The 22,886-nt window shown below is 41.9% G+C and overlaps 1 protein-coding gene across 14 annotated transcripts in view; it reads right to left on the bottom strand.

Moving 5' to 3' along the window:
* Positions 1–22,886, bottom strand: part of SIPA1L1 (signal induced proliferation associated 1 like 1) — a 376,514-nt gene that overhangs the window by 58,452 nt on the left and 295,176 nt on the right. For all 14 annotated transcript variants that reach the window (XM_059914542.1, XM_059914549.1, XM_059914553.1 and 11 more), the window contains 3 exons: positions 17,528–18,101; positions 16,658–16,932; positions 7,389–7,658 (listed from right to left, as the gene is read on the bottom strand). In XM_059914542.1, the coding sequence (XP_059770525.1) occupies positions 7,389–7,658; positions 16,658–16,932; positions 17,528–18,101 (1,119 nt within the window). The remainder of the gene's footprint in view (positions 1–7,388; positions 7,659–16,657; positions 16,933–17,527; positions 18,102–22,886) is intronic.

Below are 22,886 nucleotides of genomic sequence, written 5' to 3'. Positions count from 1 at the left end.
GCCATAATTCAGTTTCAGCCTAACTGAAACCAATTAGAGGAAATTCAACCAAGAACAATCACTTTTCACTTTGAATTTTAGACAGCTTTACACACAATATACTTTTAAAATAGGAGTATTCTAAACTTAGTCAACAAAAAGCAAAGAATTCTACTTAAATCTAAGCTTCAATTCTATAGCTTTATCTGATTAAAGCATGTTTCACTTTTATGTGTCATTTAATTTTATAAAAATAAACTGATTTACCTGACTGTCCATTGATGGATGAATGGATAACAAAATGTGATACATACATACAATGGAATACTATTCAGTCTTAAAAAAGGGAAAGGTTACGGACTTAATGACTCCCCCCCACCCCCAAATTCATATCTTGAAGTCCTAACCACCAATGTAATGCCTTTAGGAGGTGGGGCCTTTGGGAAGTAATTACGTTAAGATAAGGTCATAAGGGTGGAGACCCCATGATGGGATTAGCGCCCTTATAAGACGAGGAAGAAACCAGAGCTCTCTGCCGTGTGAGGACACAGCAAGAAGGCACTTTCTACAAGTCAGGAAGAGGGTCCTCACCAAGAACCACACGTCCTGGAACCTTGATCTTGGAATTCCCAGACTCCAGGACTGTAAGAAGTAAACGTCCATTGTTTAAGTCACTGAATCTATGGTATTTTGTTATAGCAGCTTGAGCTAATAAGCAAGAAGGAAAACTGGACATATGCTACAACATGAATGAACCTTGAATACATTACACTGACGTGAAATAAACTAGTCACAAAAGGACAAATATTGTTATGATTCCACTTACATAAAGTTTCTATTTATGTGAGGTACCAAGAATAGTCAAATTCACAGAGAAAGTAGAAAGGTAACAGCCAGGAGCTGGGGAGAGGGGGAGTTATTGTTTAATGGACACAGAGTTTCAGTTCTGGAGATGGATGTTGGTGGTAGTTGCACAACGATGGAAACATACATAATGCCACAGAACTGTGGTCCAAATGGTAAGTTTTATGTTATGTATATTTTACAACAGTAAAAAAAAGTTAAAAAAAAAAGAAAAAAAACCCCAACTATTTTCTCCCAAATTGATTTACTTCTGTTCCTACTTCTTTAAGTTTTTTTGCTTACTGGTTTAACTAATGAAGTTTTAAAAAAATTCACTGCAAGCCTATTAAAATGCCAGAATCAGTAGTTGGTCCTTGGGATATGATGATGAATAAGACAGGCTACCTTAAATTGGAAAAATGGACCAATAAGATTAAAATGAAATATAATAAATTCTGTGAAGGAAGCAGACAGGCAGCAATATGAAAATTCCCAGGATGGGCAATGAAGGCAGAGATGGGAGGAGACTTCTCAGAGAAGGTGAGGCTTGGGCTTGGTGTTAAAATACCAGCAGCTGTTAAGCTGCTGAAGGATGGGGTAGAAGGCAGATCAAGCGGAGCTGCAGGTATAAAGGTTATCAAGAGAAAACCTGGCAGCAGAGAGTCACTTACAAGCCTAGAGCCTGGGAAAGACAAAGCCAAGTCAGTAAATCCACAGCAGGAGGTGGACTTGATACTGAAGGCTGTGCGGAAGGCTAGGATGAAAGGCAGGGCCTGAGGAGCAATTCCCTTTGTATTAGGCCGTCCCGTGCAGTATGCAGCACGGACAGGGAGAAAGTGGGAGGCTGTTCTGGCCAGAAAAATCTTAAGTGTGAAACGAGAGCCCCTAAGGCAATGACAAGGAGCATGCTTACATGAGGGACTGAACCGAAGGGTAGAACTTGACAACTAAATGGGTGTGGAGATGGGGATGAGGGTGCAGGAGGGCAATTATGAATTCTAGTTCTGCTCTGGCTACCTGGGCAGAATTCAAAGACCTTCACCAAGATGGGCAACACGTGAGAAGGAAGAGGTGGAGGACGGGCAGGAGTATGGCTGAAGTCAGTTTGGACTGGTGAGTCTGGGACACTGGTGTGACATTCAAGTGCAGATATTCAGGAGGAAGACGGGCATATGAATATGAAAAATAAAGAAGAGGTCAAGACCAAATGTGTACTATCCAGGAACTGCCCACATACACATGATGGCTGAGGTTACTAAAACAAATAAACTATTCAGAGATATTGCACAGTAGGGGATTAAAAGAAAAATGAGGAAGGAGTCATGGGGGAACACAGCATTTGGGGGGGGGGGGATAAGACAAAGGCAAAGAACTGACCAAAAAAAAGAAAAAAAATCAGGAGGAAAGTTTTGGAAGATAACTTCCAAACAGCCCACAACATCCAGTGGCTCTGGAAATACAGCAGTCAATGGGGATGCAGTCTGAGCAACCCCAATGAAACTCAAGAATTCCATGAGTCAAGGTCCTCATGTCAACTCAAACAACTATGATCCAGGAGGGCAGTATTTGAAAGAACAAGTCATGCAACTTCTAGCCACAGCTAATATTCCAAACAAAGGAAGAGTAAAGAATAAATGTGTGCTGGCTTTGTCTGAAAACAAAATGACACCGTGAGGATTATTAACACAGAACCTGTTCGAAATAAACCTAGAAAACACTTCCTTGAAAATAAAGATTGAGGGACTTCCCTGGAAGTTCAGTGGTTAAAAGATCCTGCATGGGGCTTCCCTGGTGGCGCAGTGGTTGAGAATCCGCCTGTCAATGCAGGGGACACGGGTTCGAGCCCTGGTCTGGGAAGATCCCACGTGCCTTGGAGCAACTAGGCCCGTGACCCACAACTACTGAGCCTGCGCATCTGGAGCCTGTGCTCCGCAACAAGAGAGGCCGCAATAGTGAGAGACCCGCGCACCGCGATGAAGAGTGGCCCCCATTTGCCGCAACTAGAGAAAGCCCTCGCACAGAAACGAAGACCCAACACAGCCCAAAAAAAAAAAAAAAAAAAAAGATCCTGCATGCAACACGGCACGGCCCCCCCAAAAAAAGAATGGACACGCAACTAATTATGCTGAGAGAACTCTTTTTGTTTGTTTCAACAGTATCCTCCAGCACAATCTTCATGCTCTGTATGGTGCAGCTGTGTCTGCAGAGGAGGGCGGCGTTAGGGAGGCTGCAGGTGTAGCCAGCTGTAACTCCGTAAAGGAACCAACACTCCATCCAGCTGCTGAGCGCCAAATACAGCAGGGAAAGGGGAATAGTATGGTATCCAGGTAAAATGCAAAAGTGTCAATGGTTCAGTAAGATCCGACATTAAATATTTATACAAAGCCTGGAAATATTTCATCTACAAAAAAGAGAAAGGAAAATTCCTTTGTGTGCCAACATGCCTGTTGTTTTTGCAAAGCCTCTGAAATAGTTAAGCTTTTCTGAACATATTAACCCAGATCAGGGTTTTATTACTGATCCCACATTATGTGTAAACACAGTAACGTGCTAAGTTCAATGTACTATAGCCAGCTATTTACTTACTTACTTATTTATTTATTTATATATTTATTTATTCATTTATGGCTGTGTTGGGTCTTCATTGTTGTGCACGGGCTTTCTCTAGTTGTGGCAAATGGGGGCTATTCTTTGTTGCAGTGTGCGGGCTTCTCATTGCAGTGGCTTCTCTTGTTGCGGAGCACAGGCTCTAGGCGCGTGGGCTCAGTAGTTGTGGCTTGCGGGCTCCAGAGCGCAGGCTCAGTAGTTGTGGCGCATGGGCTTAGTTGCTCTGCCGCACGTGGGATCTTCCTGGACCAGGGCTCAAACCCGTGTCCCCTGCATTGGCAGGCAGATTCTTAACCACTGCGCCACCAGGGAAGCCCTAGCCAGCTATTTTTATTTCAGTCCTACCCTTTCACTCTAGATAAATTTGAGGCCAGAAGAGTGATTGCATCATATTACCTATTTTTGTTAAATATTAATTCTGTCAATAAGAACTACTCCCACAAATACCATAAAATTCTGTACTTGAAAGGCCACTTAGAGAGCATAAAGCTCCTGTATTTAAACCCAATCAAATCAGACTTTTTTCTACTTAGATGGCAAATGCGCCATCTGTTCTTACTGCATCAGTTTCTCTTAACAATGTATAGAGAGCACAATTCAGTGAAATAATTCTTGTTAGAAACTCCAAATACCAACACCTTTTAGTATGTCAAAAATTGTGACCTTGGTACTAAAGGAAAAAGGATAATCTGTTCCACAAGTATTTTTTAAAAAAATTATTTCTAATGGCCTTTAACTCTGGGATCCTGCACACCATTTAAGAAAATCTATGTTTCTACAAGCAGTAGATTAAGTTTCTACAAGCAGTATATTCAGTTTTCATCTAAAATGAACCGTGCTGGGTCCAACCGTGGTGAATGAAGTAGGCAGATTTGTGCAGCACGTGCAGAGTAGGCTTGAGGCGGCTGCTAACTTAAGCTTAAATACAGCTGGTTTTTCTACAGTTAAACACAACTTGCCTAAACTGGAGGAGAAAAATAAATGGAACAAACCAACCATGTAAAGGCAATACAGCTGACCCTTGAACAACATGGGTTTGAACTGCGTAGGTTCACTTCTACGGGGATTTTTTCAATACATACACTACTATGTTTACGATCTGCAATTGGTTGAATCCGAGGACGTGAGGGTCAACTACGGGACTTGAGCAGGTGCAGATTTTGGTATCCATGGAGGGCTCTGGAACCAATCTTCGCGGATACTGAGGGACCATCCTTTAGTCTCAGTATCGGGCTCATGCCACTATTGGTAAGGCAAGATTCAAGGAATGGCAGACCTGGGCATTTGTTTTGACTATCTGTGATTCATCTGAACGGTCTATATCACACTCTCGAGATGGCCCAGGTACAAATGCAAATGGCACCCAGGGCAGGGCTGGCATGAAGGGGAGAGTCAGATGGAGGAGGCGCGCCCGGCCAGGGGCCTCACTTTCATGTCACAGTAAGGTGGTTTGTTCTCAGTAAGACTATGAAGGGAATGCTTAAATTTTTTAGTTATATTTTACTACGTTTCATGGAGGAAATTATATTCCCAGGTACACTGTATGAATCTGAGGAATCTGGAAGTATTCCCGATGAAGGTCACGAGTCTATTCTATACTCAAATATTCTGCAAACAGTAGCAATACAAAGTTTCTCAAATAGTACCTTCTATTTATGACTCAAAGTTGAAACTTAAATAAGAAATACTGCTTTACTAAAAGTTAAGAATGATGGGATAGGACAGCGAACTCTTAAATTTTCATGAAAGAATAGCCGTCTAATTACCACACCTTTCAAAATGAAGAGGAGCCAAATAACCCGAAAATGTAAAGCTTAGATTTTACAAGCCCTCCGTCATAAGATCTTAAATCCTACTCCAATGTCCTCAAGGATCTCTGAAACTAAGAAGCCTTAGAGGGAAGTGAGTAGAGGTTAAAAAACCATTGGCAGCCTCACTTCTGTCACTTTCCTCTTATAGCTTGGAGAGCCACAGGGCTATTATTAGTCTTAAAGGGAGAGCACGCGGATTCCCTTTCCTCTGGGTGGAGTTACGATGAAAGGCAGACACAAGTACCCACAAAAAGAACCTCTAGAACTCAAAGATCTCCATCTGGAAAAAATGGAGTTGTCTTCAGCACTAAAAGTTGCTTGCATCGTAAGAGGACAATTAGCTACAAAAAATATTTTCACTTTCAGAGGTCAGTATGTTCAGCAATAAGCTTTAGTTTCTGTTGCAGAAATTAAATTCGACGTGGAATCAAAATATATTCTGCTATTTTATTATAGGGACTGTTGTATAAAGAAAATAACACAAATCCAATTTCACTCATAAAAGCCTGATGACTGTCCTGGAGAGAAAGAAAATAGCACTGAGAGGAACAAAAGGTCCTTCTCTAAACAATGGTTTCCTAGGTTCATCCTTCCAAATGTGGGCCAAATCATGAATTCCAGTTAACACACACCTCAGAGGGAGCCAAGTTTGGAATGTGCAGAACAAAGAATTTATTCAGCGACCACTTGGATGCTTTTCCTTCTCGAAAATAATGAAAGCAAGAGGAGTCCAGATGGGAATGCAGCCACTTTGGGAGAGGAATCCTTTATTGAGATAAATAGCAAGGCTCTGTAAATAAATCCCCAGTATTAAATGAGGAATTTTAGAAAGACAACTAGGTTTTTTTTTGGTTGTCTGTTGTGATTAAACTATTTCTACATGGTATTCTAGTATTTCTGCAATAGTTAAGTGACAATGTTTTATGTCTTTTAAGATAAAAGACATCATTGTGTGGTTTTTAAAATCTCCAACTTTCTGCTCTCAACTTGAACCAATGACTCCTGAAGCATAGCTGGGATCTGTTTTCCTTGGCGCCCTGTTCTTGCTGGACCTGGTTCCTGAGGCTCAGATGAGTCAGGCTCACATTTTGGCTCCAGAGACCTTCCTTCTACCCACAGCAGCTCCTGGAACAGAGACTTCTCCCCACCAGCTCTGAGGGTTCCTGATCCCTCTGCAGTGCGGGGGCCACAAAAACACTCAGAGATGTGATCAAGACAAGCACAGTGGTGGGGAAAGGACAGTGCATGGACAGAAAGAAGTTGGCTTCTTCTAGGAGGGCACTAGCAGGTCATTGAGTTCAACCGTCTCCTTCATTAGCCTAGGTAATTTGGGGTAACTGAATTTACAGTGCAATGATTTAAAATTATGTAGTCCATTTGTATTCACATTTTAAGAGTACTTTATCGAGTTCAATTTTTGGCCGAGGTTCTTAGTTCACAGTGCTGCATTTTACAGTGAATTCGAGACAAAAGTGCTAGGGCATCCTGGTTAAGGAAGAGTTCACCAGTTATCACCTGTGAGGGAATCCACTGTGACTTTCAATTTAACAGCAAACCTCGTTTTGTTACTTTCTGGGATCCCTCAATCCCTCTCCTTTTGCTTACTTTGCTCAGGACTGAGTGTTTTAACATATCCACTATTTTCTTTTACATTCAGAGCAGTGGTAAAATAGGTTTGTGCTATACTAGTGGCTTTCCCTTCTCACAATTCTTTATTAACAAAGTGACACAAACACAGACACTCAACCAAAAACCTGCATTCTCTTGCCACTGTTGTATCACTCATCTCCAAAAGACAAAGACTGTCAAAGATGATGATATGGTCAATGTCACCTCAAAGAGTCTGCCAAGTTCTAGTTCATATGGCTACTGAGTGTGCAGTGATGATTTCTGTTGATATCCCATGAAAATGAAAGAGCAAAGCCCAAATACCATTGTACAGAGCCGAATGCTTTGCTGGAATACATCTTCACTTATCCTGATGGCTTTGGAATGCTGCCATGTTTTGAAAACCACTAGTGCATGCATCTCAGTTTTAAGTCTTGATTTCTAGTAAAATATGGGAAGACCTAAAGCTAGTGCTTATGGGCCTGGTGCTATTTAAATTTGGGGCAGAGATTTAGAGAAAAGCTTGGGAGGCACACTCACCGCCTCTCCAGTGGGCGCCCGTCACTGGAGATACTTCGAGGAATGTTGGCGGCCCTTTCTGGAGGAGGCATCTTCCCGTCTCCTTTCCCGGCATTCAGCCTCGAGGTCATGGGACTCTGCACCTGGGACGGGACTTGAGGTGAATGAGGCCCCTTGTTGGCATTCCTCTGCCACTTGTTATTATTTCGAAAGGGAAACTTGAATTCGTAGGAAACCCCTTCGTTCATTTTGTACTCCATCACTGGCATGCGGTAGGTCTCAGAGCAACTCCTAGTGGGGAGGGCACAGAGAGAAGAAAAATCAATATTGCTTTTTCTTGTTGGTGGAACCACACTGATTCTCATTAACAGTTAAAATGGATCAAACACTTCATTCTCAGTTTCAAACCATCTTTCAATCATTAGGCCTATAACTATTTTCCTTTCAAAAACCAGAATCCCAGGAAGTATTATACTAGTATTTTCCTTTGCTCAATCCTAAATGTTGAGTCTGAGATATGGAGTCTTGAAAATTCAGTGAGACCTATGGTCACCCTGGTGGGGATGGGGGTGGAGTAGGGGGCAGCGTCAGCACTGAGACCTGGGGAGGGAAGGTGCCCAGACAGCATGGTGGGAACAGACCCCTAAGATGGGACCTCGGAGGAAAGAGTCAGCTTTATATCCTTAATCGTAAGGGAAGCTTTAGATCCTTCCCTTACGATTAAGGATCTAAAAGGGTATATAGTTTTGAATTCGTTGGGATCCCGATAGTCAAAAATAAGTGGGGAGAATTCTTGAAATCCAAACTGAGAGCCAAATTTAGCTCAGGAGGAGGAAAAAAAAAAAAAAGCCAGTTATTGAAATCAGCAATTATCAAATCACCAGGGAACAAAGCATAATCTGAAATCAGGCCTTTTTTCCCCCCTTGAAAGCTAGAAATCTCCCATAGCAGAGCCGTCCCCAGGCAGCAGTCTGAGTGAAATTAATGGCAGGCACAAATGTCTTCCATCACTTTACCCTCTTTTTGTGCCATCATTCCATCCCCCAAAACTTAGGAAACGAGAAACCCACTTTCCATTACCTTTACCCAAACAACCAAGGAAGGTTCGAACAATTATTGACTTGATTGATAGAAAAATTACTGAAAAAACCTACCCCCACTAAAACATTAACTCAAATTGTGCATTTGAATTTCATCACTAAGAGAAAAAATGACTTTCTCTCTTAAAGACATTTCAAAGATTGAGAAGCAGGTGGGAAGATCTGGAAAGAAAAGATTAAGAGTAATTACGAAATAGTCCTTTAAGAGGTACTTTAGAGATAGCGTAAGGAGAGTCCAGACCAGTGCTGCCCAACAGAAATACAATATAAGCCACAAATAGGAGGCACGTATGTAAGTTTTAAATGTCTAGCAGCCATACTACAAAAATAAAACGAAGCAGGTAGAATTAATAATATGTTTTATTTAACTCAATATATCCAAAATGCTATCATTTCAACATGTAATCAATCAATCAGTATTAAAAACTTTACGAGACATTTTACATTCTTGTAAATTTGGAGTGTATTTTATACTTAGAGCACGTCTCACTTGGGACCAGCCACGTTACAATGGCTCTGTAGCCACAGGTGACTCATGGCTCCTGTACTGGACAGTGTAGGTCCAAAGGGCATCCAGCTGAAGGCCTGGTCTTGATTTGGGGAAGGGGCTTATGTTGGTGGGAGAATGAACACGATGGAACGGGCCCCCCTCTATGACCTTGTCCGTGTTATCTCAGGGTATGACTCATGACATTTTAAATGTACCCCACCATGCGTCCTCTCCCACGTCTCCATGACAGCCACGGGTTTTGAAAAGTGCTGCTTTTGGAGCATGTGCATTTGCTGGGGTCCTTGCCCTCCTCAGTCTTAGCCCAAGTCTCCAGTGGGCACCTTTGCTTGGAGTTTCCTTAACCTCTCCCTCCGACTCTTCAGAAGCCTAGGTCAACCTTAATCTGACCCTATGCCCAAGATGCTGCTGTGCCCCTTTTAATGGTTTGATGACAATGGCTTTCAAATGTTTTGGACCACAATCCTGGTGACAAGTACATTTTACACTGTGATACAGCACAACCACAAATACACACACACATACACTCTTCCTCTGGTCAGCTTCCATTCTGCTATATTCTATGTTAATCCATTTCATTCAAAAAATACATTGGGTACAACCTCCTAAACTGATTTCATGATCTACTTAAGAATTACGATCTGCAGTTCGCAAAACACTGTATGGCCTACTTGACATTAGTTTCAGCAGTTATTGACTTCTTATATAATAAACGCTTTTCTCTGAAATGAAGGATTATCACCTTAGGCCTTGATATAATTTCTAGTTTTGAATCAATATTTCTGACAAAAATATGCCATTACCATACTTTTTTGGTTGTTAACACAGGTGTTACTGCAGTATATCGGAAGTCTTTCATTTCTGATCATGCAGTATCCAGAGCTCTGGATCTGGAAATACAAGAATGTTGCAAGAATGCAAAATGCAAGAATGTTGTAGCTTGCCACAGGAATATTAATAAAAATTTATAATAATGCATGGAAAAATTTCTTTCTACCTCAAAATCAGTACTAGCTTTACTTCTCCTCAGCAATGGTCTGTTTAACTTGTAAACTCAGTGGATCATATCATCCATGTCCCTTTCTGTTGGCTGCTAGGAACCAACCACATGTACAGAACACGTACAGACCTTTATCATGTATTCCAGGGCATTAACTTTTCAAAAATTTCCCCCTTGGCCACGTTTTCCATTTACCTTCCCCCATTCCCCATTTCCCTACCACACATACACAGAGATTCCCTCACTGAATTTTAATTCTGTACCTTCATGGGCTGATTCAAGCCCATATTGCACCAGGGTAGAGAATAAGTAAATAATTAAAATAGAAACAATAATAATGTAATATCAAATAGACAATATCAGCTTTGGGGCCTTAGTTTCTTTGTAAAATGAAAGACTTGTAATTGATAATTACTAAACTTTCTTCTAGTTCAAGCACTCTTTGAAAGAGTCTTTTTTTTTAAAATTTTTATTTATTTATTTATTTATTTATTTACGGCTGTGTTGGGTCTTCGTTTCTGTGCGAGGGCTTTCTCTAGTTGCGGCAAGTGGGGGCCACTCTTCATCGCGGTGCGTGGGCCTCTCATTATCGCGGCCTCTCGTTGTGGAGCACAGGCTCCAGACGCGCAGGCTCAGTAGTTGTGGCTCACGGGCCTAGTTGCTCTGCGGCATGTGGGATCTTCCCAGACCAGGGCTCAAACCCATGTCCCTTGCATTGGCAGGCAGATTCTCAACCACTACGCCACCAGGGAAGCCCCCTGAAAGAGTCTTTTAAGCTGCATAACGTTTAATACTAAATCTGGTTAAAAGATCCCATTAGGCAAAGATTTTGTCTTCTCTCTAGTCTATATTTCATCCCCACCACCCTTAGCATATTATTAGAGACCTTCTGCATATTCCATAATCATAGAATGAAGTAAGATAAGGCCAAAGCAGGGAGAGAAGATTCATTTACAGAGAATGAAAAGCAAAGATTCCACAGTGCTGAACCTTTGCCATCCCGCCACTTCTGACTGCCTTTCACAGGGGGGCGGGACACCACTAGCTTCTGCTCCCTTACTTATCCCTGTGAGAATGATTCATGGAATCCAGAAGTGGGCTGTACACTGAAGGACAAAGATAAAAGCTGGTTTTTAATGACATGCATGAAAGTTCATAAAAGGATTTATATTATATTACTCCAAGTAAAATCTGGTGTTGAACAACAAAAACTCAGGCACCTAGAGCTCACGATGGGCCAGCACTAATCTGGCTGCCCTACACTAACTCTCTGAAGTACGAGTATCATTATCCCCGTTTATCAGATGGGGAAATAGAGGCCTAGAGAGATTAATCTGCAAAGACTACACAGTTAAGAAGAAGTGGCAGAGCCAGGATTTGAACCCACAGAATAAGTCTACTTGTAGATTAGTCTTATTTTAGTCACTAACTAAAGAACATTTCTACTCCAGGTTGCCAAACTTCATCTTATACTGACTATTGCATTTCATTCGGGAATGGCCTATGACAAAATGTCAACAATTCTTAAAGAGCTATGCTCAAAAGGAATTATAATTTCAGTGCTAAAAGTGACACATGATGACAAGCTGAAACCATAACTTAATTGAAAAGTCACTCCATCTTCTTTCTCTTTTTCAGTCGTTTCATTCTAACTTTTTCCTTTAATTTCTTATTACCCACTACTCTCTCCTTTATTCCTAAGACACTCAGAAATACAGATAGAAAAATCAGCTGAGCGGTGTATTGAACAGAACATCACAACACCTGGACTCCTGAATCAGAAAAGTTGGATGTTTGGGGAAAGCTGTGTCCCTAATCATTCATGTGACTTTGGCTTGGAAAAAAAAAACTTAACCTCTTTGAACCAAAGTTCCTCATCTAAAAAAAATGAGAGACTTGAACCAGATGATTTCTCACAGCCCTTCTAGCTCTAAAGTAGGATGCTTTTGCACTTTGAAATAATTGTTTTTTAAAATGAAGAAAAAACTTTGCAACCCATTCTTACTTAAAAGGTAATCTGGTCCTTTTAGGTAACATGTTTTTAGCTCTTCCTCTTGAATGGCCCTTGATTGCTTTCTTTAGGGAACTACATTCAATATTTTGTAATAACCTATAAGGGAAAAGAATCTGAAAAAGAATATATACACATATATGTAAATACATCACTGTGCTGTACACCTGAAATTAACACAACAATGTAAATCAACTATACTTCAATTAAAAAAACAAACCCATAGGCCGGTGGCCCTCAACAGAATGACGGCCTGCCACTCCCATGCGATACCATTCAGAGCATCACAACTGAATCTGCTACCTGGGTACTTCTCATTTTGCCTAGAGAATGACTGCTCAAGAGTCAGAGGTCACAGACACTAAGACATACAGCTGGTCATACACTCTGACTGGCGATGGAGGGGGTGGGGGTCCCTCCTGCAGTGCAACATCTTACTCCCTGGGGGGAGCCTTCTGGTGACGTCTGCAGGCAAATCCCAAACCTGTTTCTGCCAAGACTGCTTCCATCATGCTGTCATCCTAGTTGGCCCTATTCACTCTCTGGGCAGCTACTAAACCTCTCTAACCCTCATTCTCCGCGTTGTTTCAATGGAAATGAGGCTGCCCTGAAGATTTTTTTTAAAGCCCAGTACACAGCAGGGGCTCAGGAATTTTGCTTTACTTTCCCTGTCCTCTCTTCTCTTTAAAACAGTTGCCTTTGGAAACAATTCATAGAGGGTCTGCTTATGTCCTGCGAATAGGGAAAAGAGCTTGATTTAACAGGTGTTACTAAAGCCCCATTTGTTGTTGTTAAACTGGCTTTTTCACTTACAAGCAGCTCATGCAGCTCAATATCAAAAAAACAAACAACCCAATCCAAAAATGGGCAGAAGACCTAAAGAGACATTTCTCCAAAGAAGATATACAGATTGCCAACAAACACATGAAAGAATGCTCAACATCAGTAATTATTAGAGAAATGCAAATCAAAACTACAATGAGGTATCACTTCACACCAGTCAGAATGGCCATCATCAAAAAATCTACAAACAATAAATGCTGGAGAGGGTGTGGAGAAAAGGGAACCCTCTTGCACTGTTGGTGGGAATGTAAATTGATACAGCCACTACGGAGAACAGTATGGAGGTTCCTTAAAAAACTAAAAATAGAACTACCATACGACCCAGCAATCCCACTACTGGGCACAATACCCTGAGAAAACCACAATTCAAAAAGAGTCATGTACCAAAATGTTCATTGCAGGTCTATTTACAATAGCCAGGACATGGAAGCAACCTAAGTGTCCATCAACAGATGAATGGATAAAGAAGATGTGGCACATAAATACAATGGAATATTACTCAGCCATAAAAAAGAAACGAAATTGAGTTATTCATAGTGAGGTGGATGGATCCAGAGTCTGTCATAAAGAGTGAAGTAAGTCAGAAAGAGAAAAACAAATACCGTACGCTAACACATATATATGGAATCTAAAAAAAAAAAAAAAAAAAAAAAAAAAAAGGTTATGAAGAACCTAGGGGCAGGACAGGAATAAAGACACAGACGTAGAGAATGGACTTGAGGACACGGGGAGGGGGAAGGGTAAGCTGGGACAAAGTGAGAGAGTGGCATGGACATATATACACCACCAAATGTAAAATAGATAGCTAGTGGGAAGCAGCTGCATAGCACAGGGAGATCAACTCGGTGCTTTGTGTCCACCTAGAGGGGTGGGATAGGGAGGGTGGGAGGGAGACACAAGAGGGAGGAGATATGGGGCCATATGTATACGTATAGCTGATTCACTTTGTTATACAGCAGAAACTAACACACCATTGTAAAGCAATTATACTCCAATGAGGATGTTAAGAAAACAAAACAAAAACCACCTGCCTTTTCAAAACTAGTGACTCTTTCATGTGAACATACGTGGGTGCTTGTGGTTACATATGATCCCCACGCCGGTGTCTGTGTCCTGGGACCCTAGGATCCCCGTGACCCTGAGAAGCACGCGGCTGGGGACGGAGGGCAGCGTATTCCCAGGAGGCCTGCTCTTCCTGGCGCTGGCGCGGCAGCACCAGCTGACAGACAGGAGAGTGACCCGTCAAAGAGCAGAGCAATTAGCTGCAAGGACAACAGCCGTGGGAGTGTGAAGTGCGGAGGAGAGGAAAAAGTGACAGAAGAGCATTATCTTATTTTGTTGAAAATCGTACCAAGGTGTTAATGCTTCAACTATTCCTCTGAAGTTGTTTCTAAAGGAGGGAAGGGGAGAGCAGGCTTCTAGTCCTCCAGAGGTATCAAGGGCATCGTTTCAGACCCACCTAGAAGGTCTGATGGTGGCTTTTCTGGTGGAGACTCTAGAGCAAGGGGCAGAGTGTGTCTCCGAGGCCCGAGGGGCTGTGCGGTGCGCCGCTCCTTCAGCCCAGCCCCCCATCCCACGCTCTAATGGGGGCAGGTTCCTAACACTCTTCTGTCCCGTCACTGCCAGCTCCCTGGCTATGAGAGGATGACGATGATGCCCCAGAAGCGGTGCTGGGAGATGAAGACAAATCCAGCAAATACTACACATCAAGGTTCTTTTCCCCAACAGAAAGCCAGTTTACCATCATATCTCTGCTTATGCTGGTACATAGGAAAAGATTTGTGTCCCAAGCATACAAAGTTAAGAGTTTGGATTCTGAAGTTAGACCTGAATTTGCCAGATGAGGCTGGGGAGTTACTAACCTTTCTGAGTGTTGGTTTCCTTTAATTAGGAGTAATATTAATACTACTACTTCATAGGGTCGTTATAAGGATTAGATGTGCAAATCCATATAAAAGTGTTTTTTCTAGGGTCTGGCACATTAAAGTAATACTCGGCAAATATTAGTTGTTTTTACCAATACACCGCAGAAGACGTATCTAGCCTAGTATTTTGCTGTAGACAAATCACCTCCTGTCATGGACCTATCATCTATCCAGGGCCAGGCCTTTGGACCCATCTTTCTAGTAACTACTATTCACAATTCAATGGCAGTCATGTTGCCCATTCCATCCTATCTCCTCACACACTCACACACACCTATTTCCCTCTCCCCCATACGAACTGAAGAGCTTAGAAACACGGGGAAAGACACCTGAGCAGACAAGATGGTGTCGCAAGATCTACAGGCTTCCTCTTGAGTAGATTAGTCCTTAGACCAGCGTCTGTTAACTCTGTACTATCTAAGGTTGACAAGTTATAGAGCTTGGTTATCTTCTCCAGTTTATAGATGCCTCTTCAGACATATAAACTATAAAGCAGACAATTTGTAGGAAAGACCTCGGGATGCAAAACAGACAAGAGGAAGAGGAGGATCACAGAGCCCTTGGAGAGTGCTGTAAGGACCCAGCTGCCTTTCTGATCACCCTCAAGAGTCATTCTTGAATTGCGGTTCAGCAAAATACCTAACATTAATACGATGTGGTTGAGGAAAGGAAGGCAGCACTTTCAGAATATACCCTCCCTGCCCTCAAGACAGCTAAAACAAAAAGTTCTGGATATAAATTCTGGTTTCCAGGGAAATCCAGTCATCCGAATGGGAGCATTTCTTAAAACTATCAGACAAAGGGATTTTCACCACATTCTGGTATCAGCACATAATCTCTGGGCCATCTAGGAGGTAAGCAGTATTAAATACCATCCCAAGCACAGTCTGGTCTATAACACTTGGTTTCAAGAACTGAAGTACATTGATACTGTCATTGCGCTTACTTTTTAAAGGGCACAAATAACCCCTCATAACTGTTTACATATTCTGCCATCTGATGTTCATGAATCTATGAGAGCTCAGGTGTAGGACTGGTCATGTTTTGGGGGAAAAAATAGCATAAAGAATATTGTCTTGGCTTCAGAAAGCCTAAGGATTAATTGCCAAAGCTTAACAGAAACTCTTAGAAAATAATGGGTTCAAAGCAAATTAACAGATTGAAAAAAAAAAAACCCAGCACAAACAGCATGTGCATGCCCAAAGGAGAAAAGAAACAGTTGATTAAATTTGTTCCATCAGGAAACCTCCCCAGAGACAGAGACATTAAATTTTCAACAGTGCTGCTGGCTTGGCAGGAGCCGGGAGGGGCGGGGAGCTCCTGGGCTTCCCTTTGGGAAAGTCCGGGAACCAAACCGCGCAAGCATCACAAGCAGGACCAGCTCATTTGAAGCCAACGTCTGACACATGCAGATGCAGTTAAGAAAAAGCTTGCTAAGTCACATTCAGCCCTCCAGGCTGAGAGCGCAGGGGTCAAAAACAGCACTTTGAGTTTTGGACAGCAATTGGCTACAAATGGGAGATTTGAGGGAATAAGAGTGCCACGGAACATAAAAGAAACATGTCTAACAGTTTGTCACGCCGAGTCTCTTTTTAACATTAAGTGTTCACTGTTTCTCAGCTACCGGTGCAAGATGTTTAAGATGGATATTACCAGACATCTCTATCTGTAATGGTGACTTTATATACTCAGAGATGTAAATCCTGTGAATGGTCCAAGTTAGTGATTCTTTCCAGCTGCGGTTGCCACATGCTGAAAGGGAGCTCTGTCCTGAGTCAGACTTTCCATGGAGGGAACTTTCAGCGTCACGTTGTAACCGAGCGCTCTTCATAACCTCCTACACTCTGACCCAGCTGGGGATGTTCTCCACGGTACACTAATGGCCCTGGACTCTCAGACCTACCTCCGCGGGGTGCAGTCATCATGCGGGGGGATAATGACGACTTTCACCGTGACAGATGTCCTCAGGAGATCGATCATCTGCTCGTGGCTCAGAGTGGCCACCGCCACCTTGCAGATCTCCACCAGCCGGCTGCCCTGCCTCAGTCCTGCCTGCCAGGCGTAGCCGTAGGGCTCCACATCTGCCACGATGCCCTCGTAGTTGACGTGGAAGCCAAGCTGTCCCAGTCCATTCCTTCGCAGAGTCATCTCCACTGATTCACAGCCTTTCGACACGAACTAGACACAGAAACAAAGGATACACAGTTTAATGAATGCAATGGGGTCTTAAGTGGTACGCGTGGCAAGCAGGGTTCTTTCTGAATACCCTAATGCCAGCTGAAGAGCAGCCTGGTTATTTTGCCTTCACTAATCTCCATTCATTAGGCCAAAGAGAACACACTTGTCTCAACGGCTTCTCAGAGGCCTACAGGGAGCTGGCAGCAAAGAAAACCGGTATTCTGCTGCTCATTTTGCCCTTAAGACAGACATTCAAAGCAGCAGATGCCCGATCCAACAATTCTTTTCACCAACTAAAGCAGATTGGTTGGGCTACCTCATCAGTCACAAGGCAATGGGATCAGGTCACATGCAAATGAGTTTCCAACAAAAATGCACAGTCAATGTGTCTTCCCCCACTTGTTCTACTACTTTTCCTTCTGAAAAAAATGATGGGAAGCAAGTGTGACATAAACTCTGTGTTCCTTCGCATTGTTAAGGGAGTTTTCAGAGGAGCTAATAAAACGGAACAAGCTTCTGTAACTTAGCTCTAGCCTGTACTGAAAGCTTTATGAAAGGGACATGCATGTAGGTTAAGTGGAAGGAAAACACTGACCTGAAGCCTTTTGACAATCTCTTTGATGTCCTCGTTGTTAACGAAACTCTCCACTGACACACATTCACCTCGCTCGTAGAAGACTTTGAGGCTGGTGTCGGTTGAGGTCCACCCTATCACATCTCTGCAGGAACAGTTGAAAACCACGCTCTTTGTTTCCTGTTCGATGAGGACGATGAACTCATTGGAGACCCCGAGTAGGCAGTCTATCTCCATAGCCTTGCTGTAGTCTTTGGCCCGGACAGCCCACACAATGGCTCCCATGCTACTGAGCTCAGCTCCTGGGTATGGCTTAGACTTTTCTTTCTTCTTGGAGGCCAGAGAGATGAACGGAAACTTGCCGGACGGGTCAATAGGAGTGTTGGTGACATTCTTTTCTGCCAGATCTTTCAGATATTCTTGACGTGTCCGGGTTGCCATGGCCCGGAACTTCTCTGACTTATGAGCAGCATTTTCTGCATTAATCACTTTGGCCAAAAGGAAGTCCCTGAACACATTTGACTTAGGGAAAGTGACCCCTTTGGGGATGGGAGGTCCAAAGGAAGGCACATCTCTGGACCTGGTGACGGCCACACTAAAAGACAAAGCAAAGATCAATGAGAAAGAGGCTTGTCAATACTTCTCAGACTCACAGCATGAGAATAAAATACACCTTCTCAAAGACAAAGATGCCCTTCAGAAGGAAAATAACTGTCATCGTCCCACAAGAAACAACACACACTTCTACTTAACATGTGCACACTTTTCATTCACTCATATTTAGGATTTATAGAACAAAATTTTTTCTAGGTCAAAATACCCAAAAAGCTTAAACTAAAAATTTAAACCATAACTCCATAATTTCACATCATCATTATAACCATATTCTTCATAGCAGATAACATTTTAAATCCCTAGTGATTATTTCCAAAGGGGGAGGGTGTTGGCTACTATAACCATATAACCTTTCAGAACAAGCACAGATTATGTAAGAACATAAATGTTATCCTCATTTTAGATATGGTGCCCATAGCAGTCAACTTATAATGAAAATATCCACAGATGCATGACATAAGAGAAATGGATTAAATTAAAAAAAAATTAAACAAATATTATTTGTTGTCCTATGTGTCAGGCCTTAAGCAACCAGATCAAAAAGCATAATTTTAAAACAAAAATTGAAATCTGAGTAACAGAAAGAGATTATGATTTTTTTGGTAATAGCAACAGTGCTTTAAAATCATATTTTTAAACTTTGGTCCCAATTCTCTACTTTTGGTATGTGAGTCTGACTATTTGTGAGACTATGCTCCTTTTCCCATTCCTTTAAGCAAGACTGATTTAAGAAAGCCTGTTCCAGTCATTTCCTCTGCATCTACACTGCTAAAATTGGGACTAAGAAAAGGATCATACAAGCATCTGTAAGAACCTATTATTTTTAATCTCAAAAGGAAAAAGACTAAGTTTTTCCTAAAACAATAATAACAACAGGGGCTTCCCTGGTGGCGCAGTGGTTGAGGGTCTGCCTGCCAATGCAGGGGACACGGGTTCGAGCCCTGGTCTGGGAAGATCCCACATGCCGCGGAGCAACTAGGCCCGTGAGCCATAACTACTGAGCCTGTGCGTCTGGAGCCTGTGCTCCGCAACAAGAGAGACCGCGGTAGTGAGAGGCCCGCACACCGCGATGAAGAGTGGCCCCCGCACCGCGATGAAGAGTGGCCCCCACTTGCCGCAACTAGAGAAAGCCCTCGCACAGAAACGAAGACCCAACACAGCCAAAAATAAATAAATAAATAAATTAAATTAAAAGAAAAAATAACAACAACAACAGAAATTAAATGGAGATAGGTTGTGTGTTTTATATCATATTTCAAGATCTCCTTCCAGGACCTCAGCAGAGTTTGAGAGGGCTGGAAATGAAGATTCTAACAGATCAAACATCCCCTTTTCAAATTATCTAATAATTTAAAAGTGAGTCAATTATGCAGCTGTACTAAGTATTAGCAGAGCAACACAAAATGTGTTTCTCCAGAACTCCCAGAACGGAAAGGACATAATCAGAGAGTGTGCATCTTTCAAATTAAACTGAAGAGCTCTGTTGCACTATTTTTTCTTTATTTCAAGGGTTTGCTTGAAGATATTCAGCTTTGCTTTTCAAAAAATTGTTTGTTGCTTGTGAAAATAGGATAAATAAATAAAAATCAGCAACCTCAGAAGACAAATTATATATTTTGTTAGAAAATGCCACGAGATGGCCTATTTCTGAAAATGGCTTTTCACAAATTCATTAAAAAAAAAGAAAAGAAAAAGACTACCTAGTTCACTTCATGACAAAGAAAGGTGGCAAGCAACATCCCATTTTCTAACTGGAGATGAGAATTCACAGAAACCTCCACATGCGTGATAGCCTAATTACATCAGTATTAGAAAGGCAATTTTTCTTGTCTAATGTGAACTGTCTGGCTTGAATGCTGACAGCTATATAATTTTAATTTGATTATGTTATTTTTTTTTTCAAGTCAAGCAGATGACGCTAATATCCAGATTTGCTAGCTTTTCTAAGAGGAATCCCGTAAGGATCCAGAAATATTTAATAGCTTTCATTTTTAAATTGGCAATTTCTTCTCTTGCTAATTTCACATCATTATTCTTTCTCAAGAAACAGCTGTGATTTTATTTTAAATAAGGAGAAGAAAATGCTTAGCAGAAGGTGTCGATATGAGGACCATCCATCCACTTGCCCCTTAAATTCACTGGTTATATATAGATCTACTTATTAACTAATAGGACTTTAGACAAACATATACTGAAAACCCACCAATAATCAGAAGCCTCTAGAATGAACTATGAGGGAAAAGACTGAACCCTTAACATATAATTATCAGTGATTCATCATGGTAGGGAGGTAAATGATACAGACACCAAAATCAGCTTTGCATCATTAGAAATAGAATCCTTACAGAAGAAGATGAGGAAGATGATACCCTAGAATGTTCTTTTCAAATAAAGGGTTTTGTTTTGGGTAAATTTAACTTTCAAGGTTTCCTACAAGGTTAAAAGCTCATTAATTTAGATGCCACCAATTCTGAACTCTTAAATAAGGCCTGTTTTAAGTTAAGTGGAGAGAATATTTTTGCCTTCCTAAGAATAGAAGCCTTTCTAGAATTTCAGTGTGCTATATATAGATACTTGAGGTGTATTCATTATAAATGGTTTTTGCTATTTTTAAAAGCAGATTCCAAAGGGCTTCTTGTCTACACTTATGTTCGCCTAGTATGCAATATTGTATCTCCTTAGAAATAATACATTCTTTAAAATTATAGCCATGCCTTATTTGCTCAGCATTGCCAAGGACTAGGATGTTCTACTCAAGAGGGTTATCTAGATGACAGAACAGACAGAAGATCAGAGGCTGAAACAGTTACGGAAAGTTAGCACTGGGGGGTGGGGGACTTAGAGAAGGCAGGGTTCCTCAAACTCTGCCAGTAAAATCTTGAGTTTCATCTTAACATTCATCTTGATTTTGCATTCCACTGAAGAATATCTGTATTCATTTTAACACAAAAATCTGTTCTGTTCCCCAAATCTCAGAGTACAACTGAGGGAGCAGGGAGGTGTTCTGTTTCACTCTCATTTGACACATCCCTGAGCCTCCTTTTGAACAGCTGGTAGACATTCTTCACTGCTCCAGGAAACAGACTCAGAGAAGTAAAATGATTTGCCCAGAGATTAGAGAAAGCCAGGACTGGAATCTGAGCTTCTGGATGGCCAGCAGTGTGACAAGACCACACTTATTCCCTGAGTGTGGAATCTTCCACTCTTGAGGTGCTTGCCAAAGGGACCATCCACAAGAGTCACATGGCCAAAGAGACCACCATTACAGGCTGTTTCTAGTGGGCCTGGGCCTTTGTTGGCATCAAAGATCTCGGATGAAGTAGCAAGTTGATACATGGGAATGTTCCAGAGACATCTGAACAGAGGTCTCAATGAAAAAGAGTGAGAAGAATAAGACACTTGAACTTTGGAAGCACCATGGAAACAGCAATAATCAACGAAGTTTAAAAGGAAGGGAACTTAGCATCAAAACAGTAGAGGGAAGTTTCCCCTTGAAGCTTAGATCAGACTGCCAGCTTGGGGAGCTTTCCAAGAAAGCAGACCTTGGCAAAGGACAGGAAAGATGAGTAGCAGAACAAATGTGTGCCCACTGTTCCCTCTTGGGGCCTCTCCACTTCTAACAGCCTTCAATCACCAGCACTCACTGGGCACCGACTATACGCCAGGACCAAGGATGAGACGTCACAGGCTCAGCCGTCCAGAAGCTCAAAGCCTGGTGGGGCTACCGCTCATGGTCTGAGTGCTCTCCTAGGGAGGTGTAGCGCGCTACTGGAAACACTTCGGAACGGCACTTTATCCAGTCCTGGGAGGTCAGGGAGCACTCCCAGAGAAAAGAAGAGCAGGCGTTCATTGGATGAAAGTGGCAGGGGTGTGTGAGAAGAGGCATTCTTGCCCAGAGAGTGCCATGTGCAGAGAGGAGGGGCTGTAAGTAGCTCTATGCTGGGGGGAGGACTGGGAGAGGTGCCAGTGGACGCTGAGGGACAAGAGAGGCCAGACCTGAAGGGCTCCATGAAGTAGGCTACGCTGGGGAGTCTCAAAGTTGCCCTAAATGGTTTTAAGCACAAAGAGTGACATATTCAGAGTTTTGTCTTAGAAAGGTCAGCTACATGGGACAATAGGGATGCTGATTAAGGATGGCTTGGAATAGACTTTCTGATAGAAATTTCCACCTTTGTTATTTTTCTTCCTGGTTGAAGCTTGCATATTTATTTATTTTTATTCAAGAGGAGAAAAGAAGAAAAAGGCATGGTCATTTAATGGGCATACACAACACTCCCTGCCTACACCAAATACTTTACTTATGGGATTTCAGGTAGATGTCAAGCCACCTTCCATTGGACAGAAAGGGAAATTTAAAATCTGATATGTTTAACTGTCTGGTCTGATTCCAGGTGCTTTTTATACTACATCACACTAACTCAGATACTTTACTTATGGGATTTCAGGTAGATGTCAAGCCACCTTCCATTGAACAGAAAGGGAAATTTAAAATCTGATATGTTTAACTGTCTGGTCTGATTCCAGGTGCTTTTTATACTACATCACACTAACTCCTTTCAACATTTATTACATCTTAACCACTGAATACAGAAATCTTTCTGAGAGGAGTAACATATATATCTACTTTCCCAAACATAGTTACTGACCACAATTTAACATCTGTTTTTGAAGACAGTCTTTATAAAAACCACTTACTACTATACTAGTTTTGCAATGAACAGTAATTCTTTAATTTCATCATAGAGTGAATCAAAGTTCTACCTTT

Source organism: Balaenoptera ricei, chromosome 2, assembly GCF_028023285.1.
Source record: "Balaenoptera ricei isolate mBalRic1 chromosome 2, mBalRic1.hap2, whole genome shotgun sequence".
In the NCBI taxonomy this organism is placed as follows: Eukaryota; Metazoa; Chordata; class Mammalia; order Artiodactyla; family Balaenopteridae; genus Balaenoptera; species Balaenoptera ricei.
This window is presented reverse-complemented; position numbering and strand designations above follow the sequence as displayed.